This window comes from Mastomys coucha, unplaced genomic scaffold, assembly GCF_008632895.1.
Source record: "Mastomys coucha isolate ucsf_1 unplaced genomic scaffold, UCSF_Mcou_1 pScaffold12, whole genome shotgun sequence".
Classification (NCBI taxonomy): domain Eukaryota; kingdom Metazoa; phylum Chordata; class Mammalia; order Rodentia; family Muridae; genus Mastomys; species Mastomys coucha.
The window spans coordinates 27069416-27085084 of record NW_022196894.1 but is presented as its reverse complement, the minus strand read 5'-3'; the positions used below and the strand labels follow the sequence as shown (position 1 = coordinate 27085084).

General features: G+C 41.0%; 1 protein-coding gene and 1 pseudogene across 1 annotated transcript in view; one reads left to right on the top strand and one right to left on the bottom strand.

Moving 5' to 3' along the window:
- Window positions 1–5355: 5355 nt before the first annotated feature.
- Window positions 5356–15669, top strand: part of Atp13a4 (ATPase 13A4) — a 130245-nt gene continuing 119931 nt past the window's right edge. The window contains exons 1-2 of the mRNA XM_031364600.1: window positions 5356–5502; window positions 8915–9409. Coding sequence (XP_031220460.1) covers window positions 9347–9409 — 63 coding nt within the window. The 5' untranslated portion in view covers window positions 5356–5502; window positions 8915–9346. The remainder of the gene's footprint in view (window positions 5503–8914; window positions 9410–15669) is intronic.
- LOC116086206 overlaps window positions 9873–15669 on the bottom strand; it is a 7725-nt pseudogene continuing 1928 nt past the window's right edge.

Genomic DNA, 15669 nt, shown 5'->3' with positions numbered 1-15669 from the left:
CAGGTCTCAGAAACTCACCCGAGAGAAAATGGCGAATCCCGCCCGGATCTCTGGCCTAAGGAGCCTCCAGGCTGGGTGCTCCAGCCTCAGAACCTCACCCGAGAGACAACAGGGGATCCTGCCCGGGGCCTCTGGCTTAATGTGCTCTCTCTAGAGCATCTTTTAATGGCAAGTTCGTTTTGCTTTCAGCATCTTTTCATTTTCTCAGCTCGAGCTGTCTCAAGGCAGTTAGGAAAGCTTCTGGAATACATAACCATTGTCTGCATGGCCCAACCCTCTCTTGGTGTTCTTTCCAAGATATCAGCAGCTTAAGGCTTGTGACTTCCCTTCTGGGTTCAGTAGGCTCCAGTGACACAAAAGTTGAGACCATCACAGAAGTCAAAGTACCTAGTGATCACAGTCCATTTTGTCACCTGCATGTACCATCTCACCTCTCCTTGTAGCGATTCCTGAAAAGTTTATTTTGAGGATGAGAAGTTTGTTTAGAACCATACAGTAAAACAAGACCAAACCGCCTGACACGGAGGCTCATGGACTTCTCCATGTCACACAAGTATACTAGTAATACAGTTACTTGCTCATGCACCAGGTATGGTGCACATCACAAGTGAGCTAGTCTAGTCATGACCATAATGAACACTGCTGAAGGGCTTACTGTCAGTCACTGAGCAGTAGCTTCCACCTGTTAGCCCTAGATCTTCTCTTGAGGTTAGACTGTCAGAGTATTTCACTTATGTGGTGAAAAGTCAGACATCTGGAGATTGGCCCGCCTGTGCTGTGGGCCTCCTGCTCTTCCAGACAGGCACTTTTACAAGCACCTACAATTGTGTTTCACAAGACAGGGGAGCTTCTCTCATTGGTGTGTTCATCTCACTTTGGGATTTTTGATTCAGCAGTTTAAGATGGTTCTCTAGCCTGCCAAAAGTAGTTTGATACACACACACACACACACACACACACACACATAGAGATAGAAATAGAGATAGATAGAGAGAGAGAGAAAGAGAGAGAGAGAGAGAGAGAGAGAGAGAGAGAAGAAAATACTTACACATATGTTTGTTGAAATGACTTGTTTTAACAAGATTTTTGAACAAACAAGGGGAAAAAATCCCTCATTTGTAGAGAAAATGAATTTCAAAAACTGAACAAACGCTGAATATGAATAAAAATCTGTGTATAGTCATGAATGCCTGACATCTCAGGACTGGGAAGGCAGTCACATGGATCCCCAGAGCTCACTCTCTTGTCTGTCCATCCATCCATCCACCCACCCATCCAATTTAGTTGCACTGGTAAATTCCAGGTTCAGTGAGAGACTCTGTCTCAAAAAGTAAGGTGGAGAATGTTTGAGGAACCCACACTACAGTAGGTAAAAATTGACTCTCAAAAGTTCTTCTTTAATTTACACACACACACACTCACACACACACTGGATAAATGTTTAAAAGTTTTAAGTGATCTGTTCATTCCAAATTCTCACTTATTGACATTTTTTATTTGCTCACCTGTTCATCTTTTGAGTTCATTATGTATTATATTGTTTTGTTTTGTTTTGTTTTCGTTATGTATTTTAAATATTAATTCCTAGTGAGATGTATATCAAGCCAAGCTTTGCTTTGGGTGCCTGTCCACTTTGCTGATTATGTGGTTTTTTTTTTTTTAAAAAAGCAGAAGTGTTTAATTCAAGGAAATCCCATTAGTTAAGTCTTGTTATAATTTTCTGAGCTATTGAAGCCCTATTTGGAAACTACTGTATTCCCAGCTCTTAAAGTATTTCCAACAAGCTCACTCACTCTCTCCCCCAAGTAGTTTCAACGTTTAGGGATTACACTAAAGTCATTCATTCATTTTGAGGTATTTTTGTATAGGGTGAGCAATAAGGTTCTGCTTTAGAATTTTGTGTGTGGATATTTGATTTTCTTAGCTCTACTAAGTTAAAGAGCCTATCCTTGTTAATGTACAGTTTTGATGCTTTTGTATTAATGACTGTAGCTATGTGGTCTTATTTCTAGAGCATCCATTCTGAGTTCACAAGTCTGTTTTTGTGCTATGGCTCTGTAGTAGTGTATTTTGAAGTAAGATGTTACGATGCCTCCAGCATTGTTCCTGCTCAGGATAGATTATATGTACATTTTCAGAGCAATGTAACAAAGTCTCAGGCATAGTTGTCTTCAGCTTCTACTACCAATTTTTTGTTCAAAACATCATTCTACATTATTGGACATTACACGGACATGTTTGTTACTTTATTTTTCCTTACATTAACCCCACAGGATTCTGACATAGTATTATCTCACTTTACAGGCTGAAAGAATGTAAAGTTTAGGGCCATTAAGTGTCTTACCAAATTTTCCGTAGCTATGGAATAGTAGTGCTATCACAAGATGTCTGATTTGAAGGGCTGAGTTAGTCTGTGTATCAAAGCTTTGGGAGATGAATGGCAGAGAGAACAGAGAACATTGACTAGAATCCCAAGTCCAAAAGCTCTTTTGTTTGAATATTTTTATATGCACCACATCACACACCAAGATGTGTTTCCCAATTTTACAAAAAACCAGATGCAGGATCCAGTCAAGCCTTAGGGTCATTGACACACCCCACTAGTAAAGAATTGTTTTTTTTTTTCTGCTGCCTATGGGATGAATAAGGTAAAAACAAGCAGAACAAACAACAGAGCATGTGACCTGCCTATAACAAGACTCCTGGTGCCAGACAGACTGGTTGGGAGTGAGGAGAGGTTGGCCCCATTCCCAGGGGTTGGGAAGGGAAGCAGAGCTTCACTCAGTGGCAGAAGGAGCACATAGGTGAGGATGTGTCAGGGCAGTGGCAGCCATGAATGCTTCCTTCTAATAGGAAAGAGCTGCTGGGTGTTGCGCTGTTGCTTTAAAGGTGCACTTGCCTTGCAAGCACATTTCAAAGTTACCTGCGTATTATTAATTTTTAATATTTATTTATTTGCATGTATGTATCTGCCTATTTGTGCTGGTGTCCATGGAGGCCAGAAGAGGGTATTTTGGATCCTTTGGAGCTGGAAGAACAGGCGGTTGTGAGCCCACTCCACCTCACGTGTAGGAGCTGAGAAACAAACGCAGCTCCTGTGGAGAGGCAGGGAGCATTTTGAATAGTGGCCATTAAGTTACCCATTTCCTTGAGGCCCTTCGTCAGAGTTGATGGAGGGCTCAGGGGAGCTTCCCTTTGACACCACACTAACCAGGGCTTAGGTAGTTGGGGTAGGGGTGGGGATCTGACCACTAGAGTTCACTTTCCCTTCTTCTATTAGGAAATAACATCTTCCATTATCGCTTTGCTCAGGGTGTAGAAAGAAAGATGTGCGACGTAGAAAGGAAAACTGAATTTCATTCACTGGTCATTTAAGTCCTTTCTCCTTCAGCTATCAAGGACTTCACTACTTGGAATTCCTTCTGAGAGCACTTGCTGATAAGATGGAAATGTTGAGATGGGGAAAGCCGCCAGCACCCTAAGTGGACTTTTGGAAACATGGGGAACACAGACCCAGGATGCCCTCAGCCTAGCGTCTTTTCCAACCCCAGCAAGTGCTCCTTCTTGGTTCCCGAGTGAGGCCTGCTCACTGTTCACCTGTCCAGTTCTCTTCCCGGGTCACTCGAAACCCACAGCAGAGGAACTGAACCCAGCCAAACTTGGTAGTCACAGCGCCTGCCTGTCGGACAAGAGGCTGTGCTATTCACTAACTGTGCTCACATTGCAAACCTAAGGTTCACCCGTGGGAACTACCACTCGCTGCACTCACCTGACAGCCTACCTCAAACCCAGACCCTTCCAAGGAGAAGAAGCCCAGTTACCTCTTGCTGAGCTACCATCCTAGATTGGAACCCTGCCCTAGGCCAGGTTTCTCAGTGGAGCTTGGCCCCTAGAGGGCGGAGACCATGGAGCCAGCTTCCTGTGTGTATTTCCAGGTATCTGTCTGTCCTGTTTCTCTACACTGCGACTTCTTCCGGCTTCCTTGCTCGTTGGTTACTTGCTCCACTGAGCAGTATGCTTCAATTGCCTAGTTGTTGAGTTTCTTTATTAACACTCGAAGTTTCCTTGTTACCCAAGAAGACGTTTTTTATCCCAAGGACGACTGAATGCTATGTTTTAAGCCCTCTGTATGTTGCATGAATTATTAGAATTGGCCTAGGATTTGGTACTATTGGCATGGCTATACTCAGTTGTATAGTTCTGGAATCTTCTACTTAAATCACTGTTTTGCAAATGAGAACCTCTTTTAGGTATTTCAGAGAGATTTCCGACCCCCCATATTCTATTCCCTTTAAGAGAAAACAAAATCGAGTATCTATTGGCTATCAATTCTATCAATGTGGCTGTATGAAGCACATGATAGAAAATTTTGCTAACTCCTAACTTGCTAAATCCTTGCTAACTCCTAACTCGTATTACTTTGTATATTTAGATTTTCAGAAGTTCTCAAAATTAAATATACAGGTATCATGGGGGATTCTAGGGAAAAACCAAGGCTTGGTTTCTGTTTTGGTAGACCCTGTTTAACGGCCTGGAGTTAATTGTCCTAGTAGTCTCCCACCAAGATAATCTTTCCATTAGGGGCACTATCTTGCCTCCTGAGAGTAGCTTTCACTTATTTTCTTCTTACTTTTTGGAAATAAGAGCTAGTGAGAGACATTCTTAGGAAAACGGGACAAGCCCCCCTCAAGCTCGTCTTGAAGATCAGAACTGAATCCTGAGCCCAGATGGTTGAGAACAATTCCTCTAGAAGCAGAGAGCTATTAGCTTGCTCTTGTCTTCTGTAATTAAGGGGAGGCCTTGTGTCTTTGTATTAGACCCTTTAATCCTAGTGTTGCTAAATGTTTTACAAACACTAATTAATTCAATTAAACCTCTCACCACCACCTTGAGGCAGGTAATTCCTCCTTGGGACATTTCATCTTTGCTTGTTATAGTACTGTGTACCAAGTGTATATTAGTGCAGATGAGGATGATTAATAATGACCGTAAACCTTTGAATTTAGATAGTGTTGTGTGGCTTTCCAAATGTATGATTTGTACAATGAGGACTGAGGAGGAAGCCTGAGCCAGCGTTCATGCCAGTGATGACCGAGCAGAATTAACGCACCTCTTTCCAGTTCTACAGCATGCTGAGGACATGTGACCTTGAACAGTTCTTGATGACCTCTTTCTGACTCAGTTCCTATAGCTTTCAAACAGGGCCAATGATATGTTACTCACCACCCTGCCTCAAAGGGGCGGGCGCAAGGAGGGATGTCGCAATATTCTGTGAGGTTCTCAGATGAAAGATGGAAATTAACGTGTGACGAAACATGACTGTATTTATCTTCTTGCCATCTAAATGGGTCAGGCGAGTGAAGTAGCAGCATCCTCAGGACCTGGCAGAGAAACCAGTGCTGGCATTAGCCCTACTTAGCAGCTATTACAGGCTCGCAGAGGCTGAAGAGTGCTCCTGGCGTAAAGGAAAGCAAGACAAGAGGTACCAGATCGTCCAAAGAGGTAGTTAATTACTCTTTATCCTTTTCCTCTTCGTACTCTCCTGTCTTACTTGGCACAGAGGAGTTGAAAAGAAATGAGTGTTGAGAGAGAATGGGAGAATGATGGGAACCCCTTCGACTCTGAGACATTCTTCCCAAATCTGAGGGATCAGCGCTCTTGTGTACTTGGCAGCCTTGCTCACAGCTGCTCTGGTCAACAGTGTCTTTGATAATCATCTTAATTTATTCAGGATAACATCCTAAGGACTCTGTCCCTTCACAAAGCCTCCCCAGCCTACCTCCTATCCTGTGTTTCCTCTGCCCATTCTTGTGAAACTTGCATGTGATTTGGGATTTTGGTGTTGACTTTGTTTCCACAAAAGATTTAACTCTCGAAGATCAGTTTTTCCCCTTCACAAATTAAAGAACAAATAAGAATATGAATTATACAAAATTATATGAAATGAATGATACAAAATATCATACTGATATTCTAGAACAAGTTTTATTCTTCATCAGCCACAGATTGTGCTAACATTACATAATTGGACCCAGTTGCTTCCAGCATATGCAATTGTAGCCACTCCTACAACACAGGCCGGCGGAACAGACTATATTTATTTATGTTATCCTTGTTCACTGAGTTAAGTCCAGATCCGAGGCTGATGTTCAAAACCTGCGTAGGATGGTTTATCTGTATTTCCTAGCACATCTTTGTTTCCTTACATCTAGCCTATGGGCAGTGAAAGAGGAGGAGGCCACTTGGAACAAGATTCTGTGTTTCTCTGGACTATGGATTTCTTGCTTCAAGGGCTTCTTCCCATGGGCTCGCTTCCTGTCCTCGACCCCATATCTCTAACTACTGAGTAATTTTTCTGCCCACTTTATAAGCCTTTCTCAAATGCTCCCCCCACAGGGAGGCTCTCCAGGTCATGAAAGCCCAAAACTTCTTGCAGAGCACTTAGGATGCACTAAAGTAACCTAGACATTGTTGTCCTAGTAACATGATTGACAGAGCCACACCAGCGTTTAGTTTAAATACCCATTTGCTCACTTGCTAATTGATTTCCTTAAGCAACATAGAACATTACTTATTTTCTGCACAGAGATCTTCTTATCTGTTGAATGAGGATGACCAGCATGCTATCAACCCCAGTGGATATTTTATAGAATGCTTGGAATTGTGACCTCTCTGAGGAAGTGCGTGCTAAATGTGCTTTCACACGGAATCTGCTCAGTCCTTGGGTTCCTGTGTGTAGCTTAGCAGGGCCAAGTGAAGGCAAGAACTTGCAGACACACATAAAACTTAGATTTGCAATACTGGCACTGTTGAGGGGTGTGAAGAAAATAATTCTGCATGGTAGAGTTTTAGATTCTGTGGGCCATGAGTTTTGATTTATATAGAAGGTTTTTGGTTTTTTTTTCATCCCAAACCTTTTTAGTGATTTTAGGGGCTTAACTTTCTCCCCCACATTTGTCTTAAATATTAACAGCATTTGATGCTGGTGTGAGATTGTATGCAGTTTTTCCTGTAACCCCTAATCGGTTACTCAGTTAATACCATAACTGGGAGGTTGCCAAGATTCAGGGTTCTGGTTTGAAGAAAATGGCCCCAGTAATGCCAGTGTTCTGGGGGAGGGAGAATTAAATACCACCCACACCTGCTTATGAACTCTGCTACTTTCCCTACCAATTTGCCAAAGTTGAGATGAAGTGGAAAAATATTTTGTTTATTATTTGCTTTGCTAAATATACTAAATGGTTGCTTGTTAAAATATAAACCAGTGAATTGTGCTCTATTCACAAAGGTGTATGTCACTAATTCTGATGGTTTTCATTATCTCTAAAAAGAAACTTCATATTATTCATGTGTTTACCTTGTGATAAAGTATTAATTTTACTTTTATTATTTAGCAAAATAATATTTATGGTTTTTGGAATTTCCAAGAACTACACACTACACTGCATACACATAAATATTTGTATACATGATTACTGTTACAATGAGTCTTCTTAGCTTGCTTTTAAAAATATTTATCTTATTTTTTTATCATTTGCTCAAGGCCTCTCTTTCTTTCCCTACCTCCCCCATCTTTCTGGTGTGTATGTGTGTGTTCTTTCTCTTTCACACACCTTTATCTCAATCAGGGTTACTTTTACTAAGCTAGTAAGATCAGTGGCATTTGTTTACTTAGCTGGAAGGGACAGTGTGTGGACACAGTCACTGCCTTTTACTGAATATCTTCTCAGGCACTGCTACTCAAAACACAGCTCCAGGAGCGACATTTTAGTATCATTGTTCTTACTTAATGTGCAAGCAAATAGAGATTATGGGACTTCACATAGCCTGCGTATCCTGAGGTGGCAAATGATGATACTTGGTCAAACCCAAACTTGAAGCCAAGTCCTCCAGCTTTGAAGTATGTGCCCTTAACCAGTGTGCTACCAACTGATGCTAAAACCAACATTTACTCTAAACTTGGTCAGTGCTGTCAGCCCAAGTTCACAGCTCCACAGTCTCTCAACGTTCCTTCCAGGTATTTCCATGCAAGCCAAAGTCAGCTCTCAGATCAAAGACCATACAACAAGACTGGCTCAGAGCTGAATGCAGAGAGTTCTCCTCCTATGCTTCTCTACACCACACAGGGACTTCCTACAGTTCTCTCAGACTTACGCTCCAGCTTGCAGAATAAAAGCACAGCTCCTAGCAGACTTATTTATTCATCTGAGTCCTTACATTAGCCCCAGGATAACAATTGTGACTTTGTTATCTTTTTATGTTAAAACTAACTTTGGCATAATTTGTGTGTGAAAAAAAACCCTGAATTTGAGGGGTTGGAGAGATAGCTCCGTGGTTAAGAGCACTTGCTGCTTTTCCAGAAAACCTGGGTTTGATTCCCAGCACACAAATGGTGGCTCACAAGCACCAACTGTAATTGCAGTCCTACAGGATCTGCAGCCTCTTCTGGCTTCTGAGGGCACCAGGAGCACATGGTGCATAGACATACATACAGGCAGAACATCTATATATGGAAAAAAAATAAAATAAAAAAAATAAATCAAAGAAACGCCCCCTCCCCAATTTTCGTTGTTTGTTCACTTAAATGTTTTGTTTTTGGGCATCTGTAAGTGTTTACTCACAAACTAAAAAAGAGTAAAAAAGACTGTCTGGAATAGGTTGATTATACTTTTATGCCTTTAGTATACGTTCTTCAAGAAAAGCAAGCCTAATTCTACACACACATTAAGGAGAAAACTTTGTGTGTGCAAAAGCAAATGCGATTATAAATATCTGTCGAGGTGGATTATGAATAATCTGTATCATTTGTAAACAAAACGAATGAGACCGGTGCTAAAAACCTATGGATTGGGGATTCCAACTAAGAAAATGAAAATCCTAGCTCTGTTAGCCTCCCCCACACCCTGTTCCCCAGCTTCTGGGAATAAAACAGCGACCTGGGAGTTCTTGAGCCAGCTTCTCCAGAGGAGGGGCCTGCCAACTCCTCATTGTCTTGCTGGATTTGCAGTCAGATGCCTTACACTGGCAGGCTGTGGGCAGGCAAAGAGTGTTTTCCCCTGTAAGTTGGGTACAAAAAGATCGGCATGCGAGAGGCTTCTTCTGAGACAGCTGCTTTGAGAGAATGCAGAAGCAGGGAGCAGCCAGAAATTTCTCCTGGCACAAAGTGCCCGGGGGAGGAGTCCACTTTGCTAAATATTGTCATCTGCTGAAAGAAGGTGTGTGCTCAAGGAGTTTTTAACCTGGAAGATCATTAACTCTTTCATTCAGCGGTCCGGAGGCGGCTCTGGAGTTGGTCTTGGAAGCGTCTGCACACAGAGGTCAGGGAGCAGGCGTGGAGTGCGTTTCCATGGGGGACCACCTTGAGAAGAGCCACCATGCTTTACTCAACGAAGGAGACGAGAATGAGATGGTAAGTTCCCAGCCCCTTCTTCTCATCTCCCTTCTCTAGCTTCTCATATGCACACACGTGGATGCATTCCCATACTTCACTGAATGTTGACTCTGGAATTACATAAGGAGAGATAATATCCAAGCAACCTTCCTGTCCCGTGACTCCTGACAGCATGAATTTGGTAGAATGAACATATTGTATTCATTTTCATCAAGATTGTTTTCATTGGAAGTAAAACAGAAAGGGAGAGGAACACTGGGCTGCCTGGTGATTAAGTTTTGAGTCTCCGACTGTATGGGAAATTGCAACCAGAACTCCCACTTCAACAGGTCTGTGAGAGGACTAGAGTTTTCTCTGGTAGGAAGAACTGAACACCAAAGGCAAGTTAGCTGCATGCTGGGTCTTTGCTTCTCATAATCTTGTTGGGACTGTTCTGTAGGGAAGACGCATAACACACATACTAACAATTATCAGCCTCCACTCATTTCTTTTCTACTTCAAAAGAGTCACCGCTGTAGGAACCGGTTGTAGAAAACTCTGTGTGCTTCATCGTCTCTTTCATTTGAGATGTGTCCCTCAAACTCGAGATCTGTAAGAAAACCAAAGATGAGTCTGTTCTTGGTGAATCCAAAGTGATATTTCTCAATTGCAATGTAATCAAGAGAGAGTCAGAGATGTGCAGTTCTGTGTAATAAGGTCTTTGTGCTAATTGTGTAAGCATAGCCTTTTATGCCAGTAATGATGCAATTAAAATGTGAGAATGTGATGCTCTAAGTATATAATAGCGTTTTACCTTCCTAGAATTAATATACAAATAACAAACCCGAGAGATATTTACTTAAAATGTTTTCTTGGTTAATTGCTCAAGTCCTGACTATTAAATTCTTTGTTCTAAAACTGGTCTTTCAAGTTTAATCTGCTTACCTGTTTCTATAGCAACAGCATTTTTTTTTTTTTTGACATTCTGGAATAGATCCCATCTATCAAAGCTCTGAAAAAAAAAGTTATAAAGGACTAATGGGCACCTTAATTCAGATGGCTTTCTTAACCTTGTCTTTACTTCTTTTAGATGTAACTATCAATAACAGTTGCTTTCAAGACTTTACCCAAATGTCACCATAAATGACTTCCTGGCCTCATGTTGACTCATGCTCCCTAAGTATTTCCTTGAGAGACTGAAGTTGAGTCCTAATCCTCATCTCAAATGCATTTACCAGAAGGCTGGGACTTGGTGCATGCTTTCTTCCTTTCTCATTTGTAACCACACACATTCTCCTCTCTACTCATCTTGTCTGAAATACCATGATGGATTCCCCATATTCTTGAAGGCTCCCCCCTCCCTAGCCTAATGAATGCTCTAGGTGAAGCAATCTTGCCTCTATACTAGTTCATCTTTGTTACAGAACCACCAACAGCATCAGGGGTCAGCCCGGTTTTGTATGCAGCTGGAGGCTCAGTTGAGTGCCTTGGCTGGGGACAGGACACTGTGTATTTTGGTGAGCAGTGATTTGACCAGTAGGCTCAGCAGAGGTGCAACATTAGTATGCGCCCAGCTCCTTGTCCTGTTCCAACAGCTGAAACCTGGCCACCTGCCTGGTACTGCATTGTTTTTCTTGCTACACTGGTCCTCTCTTGTGGCGGTAAACTTAAAAAGTTGTTTATCCTATCCTTCCTATCTATCTATCTATCTATCTATCTATCTATCTATCTATCTATCCATCCATCCATCCATCTATCTATCTATCTATCAATCTATCTATCTATCCATCATCTATTACTTATTTTTGTTTTATGTTGTTCTGATATACTATGTGTTTTCATGGTTATTTAGTTTCCACCACGGCCCTGTGAGGTTGATGGGGAGAGCAATGTACAAGGCATTTACCCAAGGTTGCCTCATCCAGCAAGTTTAAGAGCTGGAGCATCGCATAGGTTAGGCTAAGAAGGTAGTCCTGTGTTTCTGTGTCTGAACACAGTCCACTGATGCCTTTTTCTTACTGGGGACATATTTCTTCTCCTAAAAAAGCAAGGCTAAGGAGAATGTTTGATCTTAGCTCCCTTAAGGTATGCTGTTTTATAGATTTTGTATTTGCTGAGTAGATTTGTCTCCTCTGACTTGTAGGTGAATCCTTTTAGAAAGCTAAGATTGTCTAAAAATGTGACACACCAAAGTGTTTACAGATTTTTTGTAACACCACGAGTGTGGGCATTTCCAATTGTAATGATAGAAATGATAGAATCGTAATTCTTCTAATGATAGAAATGTCTTTAAATTTCAATAAAAACTCAACAATCTGGGATTTAGCTCTCATATAAAAGAAGAACTGAGAATGGCTGGAATTAACTTTCAGTCCAGAATCAAAGAAGTAGGAGCTATAGAGCAATTGTGGGTGACCTGAATATTGCCTTCAAGTGAAAATAAGACACCAAAGGAAGGAAAACCTTGTCGGAGGACAAGAAAGTGCCCTTCAGAGAAAGCTTAGCTAGACATTGCTAGAAAGGCCTCCAAAAGGGGTCTAGAGTTCATGCCCTGGCTTGATAGATAGATACATGGAAAGGCTAGCCACTTGTCTGTCCAAGCCCCAGTTTCCTTATCTATAAAATAGGAGTGGTCCTTTCTATCCTACTTGTCTCATAGAGTACTAGGAGGACTAACTGTGAGCAACAATGTGGAAATGTTTTGAGAAGAAACAATTTTTGGGACTCATGAGCTGTTACTGTCCAAACAAAGGTAGGAGCCTCACACCATTGAATGAACACTGTTCCACTACAATGAGGTCACTTTTTATATTAATGACAATATAAGTACATATTTCTGTTTTTCATAGAGATTCTTTATAAATGGAGAGGCTAATTTTATGTGGTACCTACTTCATAGGGCTCCATGAGGGATGTTTCCTTTTTGTGAAGTGAGACTATCAGACCTCCAGGGAGTTCCCATCCCATGAATTCCAGTGTTGTGCATTTCTTTCCTGACATGACTTAGAAGTGTTACTGCTCATCTCCTCGCGCATGACTGACAATGATATGGATTAATCAATACAATGTTGATCACATTAATGAAATCACTCCTTCTGGAGAAGTATTTTATTCTAGCAAGTTTTGAAAAAGTGATGTACTCTGAATTCGCTCCTATGTTTTTAGCAAGTAAAAAAAAAACAAAAAACACTTGACTTTTTCTGAGATGATGTGTTTTGTGTGTGTGTGTGTGTGTGTGTGTGAAGATGTTGAGACAAGAATTCAGGTCTGAAGAACAAAGTAGATATGATTCATTAGCTTACATCTGAATATGATTAATACTACCACGTTGGTGACTCTTCTCTAGACTTCTACAGTGTATTCATAAAACCACATTATTCTAATGATTGTAGTATATTTTAATATTATTTATATCCTTCAAATTCTGCATGCTGTTTCTGTAGTATGGAAATACTGAGTAATGGCCTACTGTGCAACTGTATACCTTATGACAGCACATTTCTCTGAAATGAGCAATATTGACAGAATTTGTGCTACAGAATTCTGCACATAACTGTGGGCCTTCCATCCTGGTCCTGTCAGCACATTGCCAAAACACATTGTTTTCTCATTGGCTGCCTTCTCCCTGTCACATGTATCCAGATACAATTTGGATATTACCTGTTGCTTCTCCTGTGCATTGAGCCCAAATAAAATAAAACCAACCACAATATATCCATAAGGAATGCACACACATCCTCACAAGTATGCATTCTTAAGACAAAGAATGGAATCTGCATTTTCTTTCGAAGGCTACCTCTTTTTGTAACAGCTGAGAATAGATGTAGGGTGGGCATCTTTCCTTTTGATTCAGCACTGCATATCTACTACAACATTTGAGTTGTGTTTGTATGAATTACATTCCATCTCCCATGTTGCATACTTGTTATTCTTAATTTTGTGTTGGCTGTGATGAAAAACATTAGATATTTTTGGATATTCTTCAAATTATTTCCTGAGAACGATGCTCAAAAATAATGTTGCAGCACTAAAGGAGATATACAGTTTAACTTTTGACACATAATATTTGACACCGAATACTCCATTTCTCTCTAAAAGTTGTGCTGTGAATTTATACGCCAAGCAGTAATACCTTTTTAGTGGGTACACCTCTTTCCAAGTTCTATCCTCAAATATTATTTTTTAATTTTGGCTCATCTACTCTGGAAAATGATGTTTGATGCCTGTATTCATTTTGTATTTCCATGACAAGGTTGAACATGTTAATTGGCATTTGTGGTTTCCACCTAGGACCCCTTTTGGTACTGATGTTACTAGCGCTGCATTAAACATTTAACCTAACATGTATGCACTCTTAACTAAGAGAATGTGATTGTTTTGTTCTCACCATGATGCCTGCTACATACAAGTGGGTAATGTCCAGAAGTGTATGTGAAAGGCAAAGGAGGTCATGAGGGCAATGTGTTTGGTGGTGTGCTGGCAAATATTTAACACAGTTAATTGTTAAGTATTGAGAAACTAAAGGCTAGAAAATATGGAAACACAAAGGACTCTTTTTCAACTTCCAGATCATTTCTTAGTGCCTGGCAAAATGCTAGTATTTGCAAGTCACCTGGAGTGGTAGCAGGTAGTTTGTAGGCTGAGCTACACTGGCAATAGTACTGTGTCAGCACTGTGAGCTGGGGCTGTGTGTCCTCAACAATTGGTTAGCTCACTCTGATGTCTCTTGTTTTCTTCTCTTACAACCAGGAGCTGGAGCCCCTCCCCCGCCCCGACTTCATGGCTAGTCACTTATTATGCTTCGCGAGCACCTCCAAGATGCTTGCCAATGTTAACTAGTAGGCCTGCAGATTGCATAGTGGAGGAATTGTGTTCAGGCTGAGACATTTTGTCAGCTGAAATGTTCAGGAAGCTGGGCCACTGGCCAAGTCTGATGTCTTTATTCTCCATTCTTTGCTGCAGAACTCCCATGAAGTGAACTCATCTTTGATATAAACCTGTGAGGAGTGGGATTTAATCGGTTCTGGAGAGCAGGGATCCTACCTGAGCAACCTTCCCATGGCCTTCCCAAATCAAGCTCAGTCTCTGGCATAAAACTGTGGCATTGGCTGGCTGTGATGGCAAGCTCCATTCACCTGCAGTTTTACATTCTGAAGGAAAACAAAAACAAAGAGGCAATAGGGCTCAGAAATAGGACAGCTTCAAGTAGTTAAAAAACAAAGCTATGTTATTTTTAAAAAAAATATGTTATTTTTAAAAAACTGATCAACAATCTCCTGCAGCTTTCATTCTTTCCCAAGTACAAACATCTTATTGTACAGAGTTAATTAACCATACTACACAATTTTTCTATGATGCTTTATTATATTTTCTCATTCATTCATGGGTGAGCTTAACAGATTATTTAAGTTACCTCTCGTCTGTACTAGGAGTCCTCTGGGCTAACCAGGAAGATCTTTAGTGAATAAAAAACAGCTTTTGTTTCTGGGAAGCTCATAGTTGAGTGGACAAGGCCAAGCACATAATTCATAAGCCTAGAGCAAAATGAAAATGAAGTGGCTTGTGACCAACAATTACTAAGAACCTCAGGGTGACAGCAATATATAACCCCAAGTGTAGGGTCATTTTCAGTGTGGGCTCCTTTGTGAGCACAGGGTATACCATGAGTCTGTTGTAAGCAGGTGTCATTGTGGAGTTGTGCAAACAGATCTGTGGGGACAAGGACTAAGGAGCAATTCGGTGACAGTAAGCCATAGGAAGAAAGGTGGCACACAGTCTTCTCCAGGGGTAGGTAAGAATGTGTAGGGCTTTGGCATACATTCCAAAGGATGCAAATTTTTCATTCTAATGATTCCCAGGCACTGGTCCATGAAATAACTACTGGACCCATGGTGGGGTCCAGTATACTATATATAAAAGTACTACTATATACTACTCAGGAAGCTGGGCCACTGGCCAAGTCTGATGTCTTTATTCTCCATTCTTTGCTGCAGAACTCCCATGAAGTGAACTCATCTTTGATATAAACCTGTGAGGAGTGGGATTTAATCGGTTCTGGAGAGCAGGGATCCTACCTGAGCAACCTTCCCATGGCCTTCCCAAATCAAGCTCAGTATGCTTTATACTACTATATAAAAGTAGACTCTTAGACCTTATTCTAGCTCCTGTATTTGTGATAATAGACTTGGACTTTATTGGAATGATTGGAATGCTCTGATTGACATACATAGAAACCACAGAATATGTGAGTGATATGATTTTCATGGAGTGAACAAGGTTTTTTTTTTGTTTTTGTTTTT